We start from the raw sequence: 12,309 nt of genomic DNA on the forward strand, positions 1-12,309 counted from the left end.
GCTTTATAAAGTCAGCAAATAAAATGGTGTGCACTTTCTCAGTCTTTCTGCAGTGGAGGAAGGGTACTAAATCAGTGCACTGTCCTTCAGTCACAGGTTTTGCTGGACACCTTTATGAAATGCAAATCTACAAAGTCCTGGACATGGGCTCTTAATTGCCTGTCACTGTATCTTCTGCTGTCAACGGGGCTCACAAAGTCTCTCTACATTCTTTCGAAGCATTAGCCTTACATACCCAATGCCAGAAATGTTTCTTGGCTCTTTCACCTATGCTAGTTGTTACCATTTTGTGCCATCTTGTGAGTATTCTTTCTCTTAATGAAAAACCTTTTAAAGGTGTTTATTTTTCATCCAGGAGAGCTTTGTTTGTGAGTTATATGTGCTTTATACAGGATCTTTTCTTTGCATGGAAGGTTAGTCTTCTGTCTTGGAATAAATAGAGAGGTGGATAAGTAAATGAAGGTATTTCAGTGGCCAAAATTATATTACTAAATCTTAAATGATTATGCTCTACCTGGATAACAGGCTTCCTCCTATTCTGTTTATTAACCTTAATTGTCCTAACCTGACAGTTTTGTCCTGTGACTTTTAAAGCAGTGTGGCTGTTTGTTTCTTGACTCAAATTGAAAGTAACATCTTTCCACTCCTGTTATGCTCGGGTCTCATCCTAATCAAGAGTCCAGTTTCTCTGCATATGATGCCCTATACTGATATATTCCTTAATATGGTATAGTTTCAGTATCTACACATCAGGTTGTATCAGCTACAATTAAAGCTGTAAATTACACACTTCTCCCTCATCACTTGTTCCTCAGTGGTAAGTTACCAAGATGTTTGCATTGATACAGTTAACAGTTTACAGCCATTCTTTATTTTGGAAGGCTCCAGATATAATCATCTCCAGGCTCCAATTTGTGCCGTACATGGCCATCTCTGTGGGTTTTTGTACCCATTCCAACCACCTGGGTCCCATTACTCCCATTTGGTTCCCATTGCACTGACTTCCTGTCTGTATTATGGAATTTATTTTAATTTTTGAATATTTAACATAAATGGTCTTGTATGGTCTGTACATGAAAAAATAAAAATAAAATCACCACCCCATGTTCTAAAAGTATAATTTAATTTCTGCATATTCTTACTTACTCATTGTAATATCAGTCTATAGGAAGACTGTAAGTATTCTATAGTATCAGAGTATAAGAGTGCCTCTTGACAGAGTTTCTCCACAGAGAAAAGAATGTTTTTAAAATACCAGTTTTTAAAACCCCTGTAACCATTTTTACAGTCATAGAAAAATGCTGAAAGAGATCTCCCAGAGTCATCTGTCTGTATCCCAAGGGAGTATCCTTATGTATTTAAGCTGCTCTAGAGAGACAGTTTCCTGACCTTTTGTCAAGTGGATATTCTGTCCACTTTACTGGTGTCTCTAGACCACATGGTATGCAACAAGAACGTTTTGTTGTGTAGTGATGCCTGATGCTGAGGCTGAATATTGCTATTCTCTTTCTCATTGGGAATTCTTAGGAATTAATGGGATGCTTTTTTCATTTCCTTAAGCTTTTATTTTCATTTTTGAAGCATATGTGTATGTTTATGTATGTATATACATGTATATAAAATCTATTAGAGCATCTTTCATAGCTTAAGTGTTTGCATCATACCACCCTTCAGAGATTAATGGCAGGTAGGGAGGCACAGCTTATTACCTGTAAGCAAGTAAGCTGGAGCAGTGATGGTGCAATGCAAAAACATGTAAAAAGCCTTAGACCTTTCTACATGAATGCATAGAAACAGAGGAGGATTTGGAGAAGAGAGTAAAGCTGTTTCTCTTTCCAATGAATTAGAAATTTCTTACTGCATTTTGGTCCTGCAGGTGAACAGAATCTGCCTCCCGTGACAAAGCAGGCAGCGAATGGCATCAACAGCCAAGCTCCTCGTTTCTCCTTTATTATTCTCCCCAGGCTAATGCCTTCTACCCCAGCCTCACTGGTATTTTCTTTCCCTAAGTCTGATGCCAGAACCTACACATCAGATGCATGAAATACTCTGTGCATAGACCATCCAGTCCAAATTGGGGATTTTGTATTGCAGTTGTAGATGTCTTTTCCAGGTTCTTGATCATTGAGACAGGAAAGTAAGCTCATGAATGGGAAGATACATTACCCCAACAGAAATAGGGCCAAAACCCTACTCCATGCCACCTGCCCTGCCATTCCAAACAGCAATACCAAATGGCTCTGCACCTATCTCAGAAGATTGTGGAGGGGATGCACAGTGACTGAGTAACTCCAGTACTTGCTGGTTAAGAAAGCAGCTGAGAGCTAGAAAGGGGCTCATTTCCACAGTCACACTGTCTAGGGGCAAGTCCTTAAGCTCTTGGCATGTATTTCTTTTCTATTATGTGCCTGTTGGGGTCAAGAAAGCAAAGAAAAAATATAGGTCTTTCTGTCCTCAAACTGAAATGGCTTATATGTAGAAAGCTATGCCATAAATTCTAGAATTCTGTGAATTTTTAACTTGGTTGGAAGGTGAAAAGACAAAGGCACAGCTGAAAATGCTGGCTGGTTAGTCTTGTGTATAAAATCTATTTAAGGGGCAATAGCAAACTTCTGTATAAAAATTAATTAGAACATAGCACAGTCAGTTGAGATCAAAGAGCGTACATTTATTGTGAAATATATGGTTGCTGGAGACAATTCATTTTTAATTTATTAGATTCCATAAATTGTTTTCTGATAGGTTAGGAACAGAGATCTATCAAGCTTATTCACATAATGCTGGCTCTGGCAACTAGCTAAGTGAATTATTGTCTTGAAGTATATGCCTGCCCTTTAATGGTAGTAGACACAGCAATGAAACTACATGGAAGTGTGTTTTCAGGGTTACAAAAGCACTTCTAGCACAGTAGAACATGTTGATACTAGCAGAATAAAACCCCACACTTCTGTAAGGAGTGATGGAAAAAGTGAGCGTTGGTTTCATCTTACTGGTGTGATGTTTACTGTTTTTTCTGAGATGCATTTGAAAAGATGGAATCTGAGGTGGCTACATCCAAGGTGCTTTCAGGTTCTTGAAATGTGGATATGAATTATTGTGGAATTCCTCTGCACTGCTATCTTCTACACTGTCCTTCATTTTTTGCCAGGGACAGAACCAATCTATCCCCTTCAAAGCATGACCACCCTTTCACCCACCTGGTTTAACTTTGCCTTCAGATTGCCCACATGGGTAGAATTTGGCCTTATCCTGCTGCTCCAGCAGCTGCCCCTGGTAAGAGAGACCTGTAAGGCCTTGTTTATCTCTTGCTTTGTGGTGTTTCATAAACTGCTGGAAAAATGTGTAAAAGTCAGGTTTTTTGCTCACCTTTTTCCTTATTTATTTCTACTTTCATCCATAATGCGATACATGCTGTGCTGAAATCAAGGACGTTGTAAAAATTATGGTGTATATAGAATTAAAAGTTCAGTGTCTGTCTGATCAGCTTACAGGCATAGAGACTGCATGAGTATGGGAATGAGGAAAGGAAGGTGAGCAGCCTTCTCATGTTTGCAAACCCTTAACTGCACATTTCTCCGGCTGTTCTTTCAGTGTAACTAGACCTTTTAGTTGGACCTGTGCTCATTTTATCCCAGTGCAGGTCTGGATTCCTAAGAAATAATTATTCTCTGTGGCTGTGGAAAGCAATCTTATTTTTATGTATTGCATAAAAAAGCAACCTTCATGGTTTTTGGTTTTTTTTTCTTTTTCTGCATCCTGCTGTTTTCAAGTACAACTCTTTATGAATTTCAGAGTTGGTTTGATAAAGCAGAACAAGTTATTTTTGATTCAGAAGAATCCTAAAGCATCTGCTCTGTAAAGAGACCTGATGGCAGAAGGATGGAGAGTGCTTATATATTCTCAGAATTGCATTTGAGTATCCAATACAGGACATATGCCAAATTCTTCAGGAAAGCAACAGGATATTTTTGTTTTAATATTGTTTTGATATCTTGGGTCTTTTTTATGTTGTCAAAATATCTGCTGGTAATTTAAATATAATATGCTCGCTCCCCTCTCTTTAATTTACAGAAGGACTAAGATTCTCAAAAAGAAATTGTCTTTTGGGTATGTCCAGGTGTGCACATCTAAATTCTGTGGAAGGTTGAACAGCATCAGACCATTATTTTCTGAAAAAATAAGCTATTGCAAATCAGCAGGCATGAAGCCAAGTTATAATAGAATAATTTATTATAATTTGATGTAGATGGTGGATAGAATGGATAGATTGTAATTGAAGCTAAGTGAATAATTCCAGTAAATAATTTATTCAATGAATTTATCCTGTTTTCCTACTCAGAGATTGTTTTTACTCCCCCCTCTCCTTTCCCTTCTTACATTTTATAGTCCCTGGGGCTTTTTTTGTCTAACTGGAGGGGTGAGGGCTCTCTTTGTTTCATTATGTGCTGGGCTGTGCTGGCCATTGTGGCAGGGCTGCCATTTCACACCTCTGCATCCCCAGGTGTGCCTGGCTGGAGCCTCGTACTCAGGGGAAGTCTGGTAGGGCTGTGGGTGGGACATGCCCATCACAACAACAAGGCTTCCAGAGATGTGGGCATTCCTTCAGGGCAAGAATTAGTTATGTCATGGGCTTTGAGCTTCACACGTGGGTAGGAACTTTCTAGCAAAGACCGACTCAAGACAGATAACAAGGGGCTTTCTAGAGGATGAGGATCATGTTTCACTTGGGCTGTCGACATCTTCAGTTTTTCTGTGTGTGTGCGGTGCGGGGGAGGTTTGGGTTTGGTTTTCCAGGGCTTCCAGAAGAGACTAGAAATGTTTGTGCCATAAAAATTCCTTCCAAGAAAATGTCTCCAGTCCAAGGAATTTGATTATTGAGCAGGAGCTGTGCTCCCAAAGACTTATGAGGTTTTCTTTCTATTACTGTATGTGCTAGCATCCTGCTGGTTGATCAGGCTGGCCAACATGCTGTGTCCTTATCCTGTCTTGTTCTCCCCTGTCTTCTAAGTTTTTTTCTAGCCTTTAAAACCGTGTTTCTGGAGTTTTGAGATTTTAATCAAGCTTTGTCTCTCCTCAGCAACCCATCCCTTCTTTGTCAGGAATTTGGACAAAGATTATTAGATGCATACACATTCATTTTTCTCCTGGTTCCCTCAAGGACCCAAGATAAGTGCTCCACCTTTCATTTAACATGATATGCAGATTTTTGTAACATTTCCTCTCCTTATTGCTTTGAGTAGTGAAAGAGTTTCATGTCACAAGGACTAATGTTTCTGATGGATATCTGAAGTTGTGCTGACTAAAACAAATTGAGCTATGGACATCTCAGACCTATTCTTATTCCAGATGGGTTGCAAACTTAAGTAAGCATCACTTCATCAGGACTATGATGATCACTGATTGCTTAGTGCTCAAATAAACAAAGCACAGACTGAGACAAAATTCGGCAAAGAGCGTGAACTTGTGATGTTTGATTTTGGAGCCCTCAGCCACCAGACTGGGACATAGAATTAATGTAGCAGAACCTATGTACAATGGTGAGCATGTCCTACTGCGGTTAATGGATTTACCAAGTTCATCCTCACAGTTACTAGGTCTGAAGATTTTAGCATTATCATTCTGTTCTGTGTGTTATCTCTTTGCCCATCTTGCTTGTGTTTATCATGTTTTAACACAAAGATCCCCTAGGCCACAGAATCTGCTCTTCCATGACTTGTTTCACTTTCTCCCATAGCTCTGAACACACCACCTGTACCTGTGGGAAAGGGCTTTAATCCTACTCTGCATCCTCAGCGCAGGCTTGGAGTGATATTGCACAGGATCGTTCACCTTCTCTGTGCCGCTGTGGGTCGGACTTTTTGTCGTTGAGCAAAACATCAAGTAGCAGGTTTGATTCCTTAAGGAGGCTTGCATTTTTCTTTTGACAAAAGTGGAATTGTTTGGTTTTCTATATAAGTGACACTGTTCCTCTTAAAAAACTTCAAAACATTTGACTTAAATAGTAATTTGTAAAAGTAAATTATTTTAATGATAGAATGTATGAACAATAGTCTAATCTGTTCAGCAGTTTGGTGTATTTTTTAATAGATTTCTATATTAATATTGGAGCAAAGACAGTAATTTTTGCTGCTTTTACAGCTGTGAAAACATGCCTATTGCAAAAAGAGACTAAGCTGTACCAAAGGGCGCACTGTGCCAGCAATATTTAATACTTCATTGTAGGTCTGCTGTTTTAAACATCTGTCCCTCATTTAGCGTATTTTTAATACAGAATTTTTAGTGTGGGCAAAAATGTAACTTTTTAGTAAAGTTAGTAAAGTGCTTTCTCTGCTACTGAGAAAAAAGCAACTTAGGATTCTATGAGAAAAAATATTTTTAATGATTTATAGGATTTGGATCATTGGCCTTCAACTTCCATAAAACAGTAAATCATTTTTATTGAAATGAACATTTTTCTGAGAACATGAATGTGGTTGATAAAGGAAATTTCTGTGAAGTAAATATGGAAGCTGAAAAGGGAAGATTATCCTGTAGCCCCTGTGTTCTGCTGCACATTATGCGTAAAAAGGAAATAATTGAGTTACTCAGGCTGAGGCAGGTGAGTGCAGCAGACTCCTGCAGCAAAAAGGAAGAAATAGGAAATGAATTGTGTGTGAAAGATAGTGAGGTTATGGCCACCTGATGTGACTGGCAGTGTTCTGTGGGCATCGAAGAATGTTCAGGGTGGAAGGGACCTTGGGAAGTCATCTGATCCTGTCTAAGAGATATCTTCAAATGGAGAATGTTGGAGAGATGTCCTGGGGTCTTGCTATGAGTTAACAGTCCATCAGCTTGAGAAAGGACTTGGCACTGCTGAGGCTGCACCTTGAATCCTGTGTCCAGTTTAAGGCCCCTCACAACAAGAAAGACATTGAGGTGCTGGAGTGAGTCCAGAAAAGGGCAACTGACCTGGTGAAGGGTCTGGAGCACAAATCCTGTGAGGAGCAGCTGAGGGTGTTTAGCTTGGAGAAGAGAGGCTCAGGGGAGACCCCATCGCTCTCCACAACTACCTGAAAGGAGGCTGTACCAGGTGGGGGTCGGGCTCTTCTGCCAGGTGATAAGTGATAGGACGAGCTCCACCAGGAGAGGTGTAGATTGGATGTGAAGAAAAATGTCTTCACTGAAAGGGTGGTCAAGCACTGGAACAGGCTGCCCAGGGAAGTGGGGGAATACACATCCCTGAAAGTGTTCAAAAAATTTGTAGGTATGTTACTTAGGATGTAGTTTAGTGGGAGCCTTGAGAGTGGTGAGCTAATGGCTGGACTCAATGATCTTAGAAGTCTTTTCCAAACTTAATGATTCTGTGACTGGCTACAGAAGAGAGCGTCCATGTGTACAGTGTAATTCTTCCACACTAGTGTAATTTCCACTATCATTTTCTGGAAGAAGACTTTAATGAGTGAATCTTCACAGTTTTTTATGCATGTAAAAATAAGAATATCCTTGTCCTTACAGTACATTAAAAAAGTCCACACAAAAGCAGAAGAAAACAAAGTGGATATCATGTACTAAATTAAATTTCCAAATATGTGGCAAGTGCCCATGCCCATCCCTTTTAAATAGTTATCAAAACTACATCTTAGATTAACTCCTCCTTTTCACAGGTATGAAATTGCCCAACTTATTTATGAAAAGGACTTGAATATTCATCTCAGCGCACAAATCTATGGTTTGTTTGTTTATTTGTTTGTCCTGCAGTAATGATGCTTGGATACCAATCAGTTTGTTCAGGTGACATTTTCCTAGATCAGCCTGCTGGAATTAGTTGGTGGACAGGGATGTTTTATCCTGCAATGTGGGAAAACAAACACTAGATTTGCTGTTTTGATCTGTAAAAGGAATAGTTCAGGAAGGGAACTCTGTACTGAGACTCAAGAGTTTAATGGTGAGATTCAATGACATCTTAGTTACCAGGACAAGTTTATAGGTCTTGTTTGGGAAGAGCACTTGAAATGATATCCACAGATACATTTAATGAAGCTTCCATTTTTTCCTGTCTTATATCTCAGTATAATTAATTGATGAAGATTTACACTCTGTTTCTTATGTGAAGGGACTGTTTGAAAGAAGGAAAATAATTTGCCTCATATTAGTGTTGCCTCAGCTATTCCTTCCTTTACCCACTTTGTACAGGTACTTTGCTACCTCTGAAAATGGACTAAGAAACAGGCTAAGCTGGGAACCTTCAGAAAACAGAAAAATGCTGGTTTTTTACCCAGAAAATGCTTCTTGGTTCTGTATGGTCTTGTTGCACTGACAGGGTTTTTTCAACAAAATATAACAGCACAGAAAAAAAAATCTTTCTGAATTTATATACAGGCACTAAATATTTCAAATTCTTTTTCTTTCTTCCTTTTTTTTTTTTAAAGAAAATATGTCTTCCAATTATACAAGTATATGAGGTCAATGTGAATGATGGGAATTCAACATCTTTTATGTTTTGGATTTTTTTCTTTTAAGCAGATCTATTCCTACAGTCTTCAGTGATTAGGTATGAAGATTGGAATTGTGCACTTTTTTAGTGCTGTCCCTGACTTCAAAACATGCAAGTTAAGAAAACATTCAACAGTACATCTGATGCAGCTCATAATGGCACTAGAAAAGGAAGCCAGGATGTGTCCCTCTTAAGTTTCCATGAAAGAAGGAAGTCCACAGGTGCAATGTATTTTAGAAGACCCATTGTCAGCTAGATCACCAGACACTGGAAATGATTAAAAAAAAGGGTATAGTTTACATAATTTGGGAAGATCTGATATTGACTAAAAATATAGACCAGCTATTTTTTTTCTAATACAACAGGCATACCTTTGTGACTGTAGAGGCAGCAAACATACACAGGTGATAACGCTTAAAAATTTGTCAAATACAGAAAAAACCCTGTTTTCTTTTGAATCTTTGATTTATGTACACTCACTAGGGTCCAATTTCATAAAACAGATGTAGAGAGAAGTATACATGTCTGTCTCTGAAGATGGCCGGTATGGGCAGTTTCTTCTTATAGGAAATCTTCAGGAAAAAATCCTGAGTCCAGGATCATCAGGATGTGGTCAAGAGCAAAATCCCAGTTCACAGAGGCATGGGCATATCTAGGGGATTGCTGCGGTAGGAACTGTCAGACAGTTCCTGTTATTGGCAATCTGGTTCCCTCTGTCCTTGTAGGAACACCAGGATTAGGCCTGCAGCTGTACAGACTTAGTCACTAATTAAGAGAACCTGATTTTGCTGGAGTTATATCCTGGGTTAAAGCTCAGAGTGAAGCCAGTCAAGACATTCAGAGGTACTGACTCAATTCCGGATGCCGTTAGGATCCCCAAAAACTTGTCAATGGTGAGACTTGCATGTCCTTTCTTAAGGATATCTAAAACAAATAAAACCTTTCTGAATTTTCTTTTTGTGTAAAACTGAAAAATAAAAAAAGGTTTTCCCATCCCTTGCCACTGTATGCACGGATAACTGTTTCACATAACTTTTTAAAACATTTTAAGAACAAAATAACCCTAAAATATCTAAGTATTTAATAAGTATTAAAGGCTTCATTTATAACAGGCTCAGCAATGCTTTTCCATTTGACTGTATTGTGAGATAACGTCTGTAAGGCAGCTCCAATGTAATAAAAGTTGCTGATTTCATAGGAGATTGTAAATGACAAGCTCTGTGTCAAATTTAGCTGCTCTTTGGAGATAAAAATGAAAGCAGAGAAAACTAAGAGCCAGTATAATTGAACAACTTTCTGAACTGTTGCATTTTATATATAAAATGTTAGTTTTCAAAGGTGAGGGCCAAAATAAATGTTTAGAGTTCACTCTTGGTTCTGTGGTGCAGCAGAGACTGACGTGCGTTCACAGTTGCATCATGGACACTGGAAAAACCCCGCTCACCATTGGGAGGAATGTGCTTGGCACCGAGTCAAATGCACAGCGTGGAAGCATTCACCTAATTAGTGTTTTAACAGCTGCTTAAGGTTCGTTTCAATGGGAAGAAAATTATTGAGCACAATTTTATATAATTAGTAGAGCATAAAACACGTGGTGTGTCTAATTAAATGTTTAAAACTATTGACATTACGTAGCTACTGTTGAGGTAAATGAAGTGGAAAATCGTTATGATTTTTTCGGTTGGTAAATTACTCCACAATACGCTCAAAGGCCCATTTGATAAGATGAACTCAATCCTAATGCAGAATGATGAGCACCGGGGCCTTTTCACACCCCACAGGTATGTGGAGGTCTCACCAATTTAACTGGAGGAACTGGCTGGTATTTCAGGGCTTTCAAGTCTTGCCAGCATGTGCTCCACTCTTCAGAGCACACTGTGTTAAATGCAAGTATGTCCTGCTGCTTTGGTTCACAGCTCCTTTATCCAAAGGGTGACAAACTGTGCATTGTAGAGCTGAAGTTCCTCGCTTTCTGATCCCAAAACAATAACACCATTGAGTAACGATCCAACAAGCACTTAGAAAAGAAGAGGAGCTTGGCATTGCAAGCAAATTTGCTTATAAAACTTGTTGTATTTTCACAGGTTGCATTGTTGAAGTATTTGGACTTTGTTTTGCAGTTCTCAAGATATATAGGGAAGTGTAATTATGTGTCATGTAACATCAGCTGTATGATTAATTTAAATCCAGTTGCACTACAGGTGCTTCAGTATATGCTTGGAGTACCCTGCTGTCATATGTATTTACAGGAGTATTGAACAATGTTGAAAGTAAAACCCAAACTTCTGAGACTCATTTTTTTTCCCCATTTGAGTCAATACCATTTTTGCCTAGCTGATACTTAATGACATGCTTTGCCAGGTAAAGCACTTTTTTTTTTTCTCTCTCTTTCAAATGCAGTAGAGAAGAAATAGCACAAAAACAGGGAGTGGGGTTTAATTGCAGCTGTGCCACTCAAATCTAGCAAAGACAACAGAAAAACATTGAATTTGCATTGGGCATACACCCTTTTTGTATCTACAAGCTAAGTTTATCATTCTATATAATACTTATGGTAGCTGTCAATATAAACTATAAAATGAGCATATGCATAGTGTGAAGGTAAACGTTCCCTAAAAGAAATTAGGGAAAAAAAAAAAAAAAAAAAAATATATATATATATATATATATATATATATATATATATATATATATATATATATATCACAGAAAAAAAAAACATTTAAAAGAGAGTGGTTTCCTTTATTGCTTCCATGGCTTTGCCTCTCATTGTTCATTTGTTTTTAATGGCCTCCAGGAAACCATGAAGTGAGGTTAAGCTGTGATTACAAGTTTGCGTAAGAATGTGCCAGCACTGCCTGCCCCAGAAGGCAGCAGATCGCTCTTCTGAGGAAGTGAAGTCGAAGGTGTCATTCCTCAGTGCCTTTCCTCCAATGACTGGAAAAAATACTGAAGCCTCACATATGGGCTCCTTACTGATTCCTCTTCATGACACAGCTGCAAGTCCACAGACTGAGTGCAGGTACAATTTTGAACCTTCTGGAAGGAGGAGGAAGTTCTGTTGAAAGTGATGCAGGATTTGTACCAGGGAAGGGCAAATGGCAGTAGTTCTTCCCTCTCTAGGGCCACCACTAGCCTGTTGTGGAAGTGCTGAGGCAGACTCCCCTTATGGACACTGCAGTGCCTGTGGTAATGGCTCACACTGCATGGATCCAAAGCCCAAAGTTTCATTTCTGGGATACTCTGGTAGACTCTGGGTTCCCCAGGGAAACAGATGGCAATTAGCTACTGCTGCTGAGCCTTCCTACTTGCATTCTTTTACTCCTGGAGGCATCCTACCCAAGAGCTTGAAAGAGAAGATTCTTATATGGGAAGGGAGAGAAGGAGTCAAGCACCTATGAGCAATACCTACTTCCTAGAAAATTAAAGCTTTTAACTGTTATCTGTCAGTAACTGGAATTCTATTCAGGGGCTCACTGTTTTAAAACCTCTCTGGTACACATGGGAAAGCAATCTACATTTTCCACAAATGGAAATGTACCTCAAAACACAGTAAGAAGTCTGTCTTTTGTTTTGAGGAACCTTTTCAAACTTAAATGACTTTATCTGCTACTTAAATCCAGTGACAAAATTTTTAAAAGTGCCCTGGGGACTTCATGAAGAGCAGGAGTGGTCATACTTCACAAAACCATGGGAAAGAGGGGTCTGGAAAAGCCTGTTGGGTCTTTGCAGTGTGAGGCTTTTGGAGGTCTGTAGCAGCATGAGGGCTGTTTGTGAGGCTGGGGCTTCATCTCTGAGCTGAAAGAGTTAATTTTCAAGTTCATCATGAGCTGTGT

At 39.0% G+C, this 12,309-nt stretch overlaps 1 protein-coding gene across 12 annotated transcripts in view; it reads left to right on the forward strand.

Moving 5' to 3' along the window:
* The window catches only part of BMPR1B (bone morphogenetic protein receptor type 1B), a 258,012-nt gene that overhangs the window by 139,377 nt on the left and 106,326 nt on the right, over positions 1–12,309 (forward strand). For 3 of the 12 annotated variants that reach the window (XM_069013108.1, XM_069013102.1, XM_069013103.1), the window contains exons 4-7: positions 5,735–5,887; positions 9,199–9,366; positions 9,862–10,000; positions 11,271–11,495. The exons of 4 other annotated variants lie outside the window; for them this stretch is intronic. Coding sequence is in view for 6 of the 8 variants with exons in the window: in XM_069013102.1 (XP_068869203.1) it covers positions 11,462–11,495 (34 nt within the window). In the remaining 2 variants the exon portion in view is untranslated. Of the gene's footprint in view, positions 1–3,325; positions 3,531–5,734; positions 5,888–8,861; positions 8,878–9,198; positions 9,367–9,861; positions 10,001–11,270; positions 11,496–12,309 lie in introns of those variants that run through there. 5 more of the 12 variants (XM_069013104.1, XM_069013107.1, XM_069013105.1 and 2 more) reach the window with 5 other exon arrangements.

Source organism: Aphelocoma coerulescens, chromosome 4 (assembly GCF_041296385.1).
Source record: "Aphelocoma coerulescens isolate FSJ_1873_10779 chromosome 4, UR_Acoe_1.0, whole genome shotgun sequence".
In the NCBI taxonomy this organism is placed as follows: Eukaryota; Metazoa; Chordata; class Aves; order Passeriformes; family Corvidae; genus Aphelocoma; species Aphelocoma coerulescens.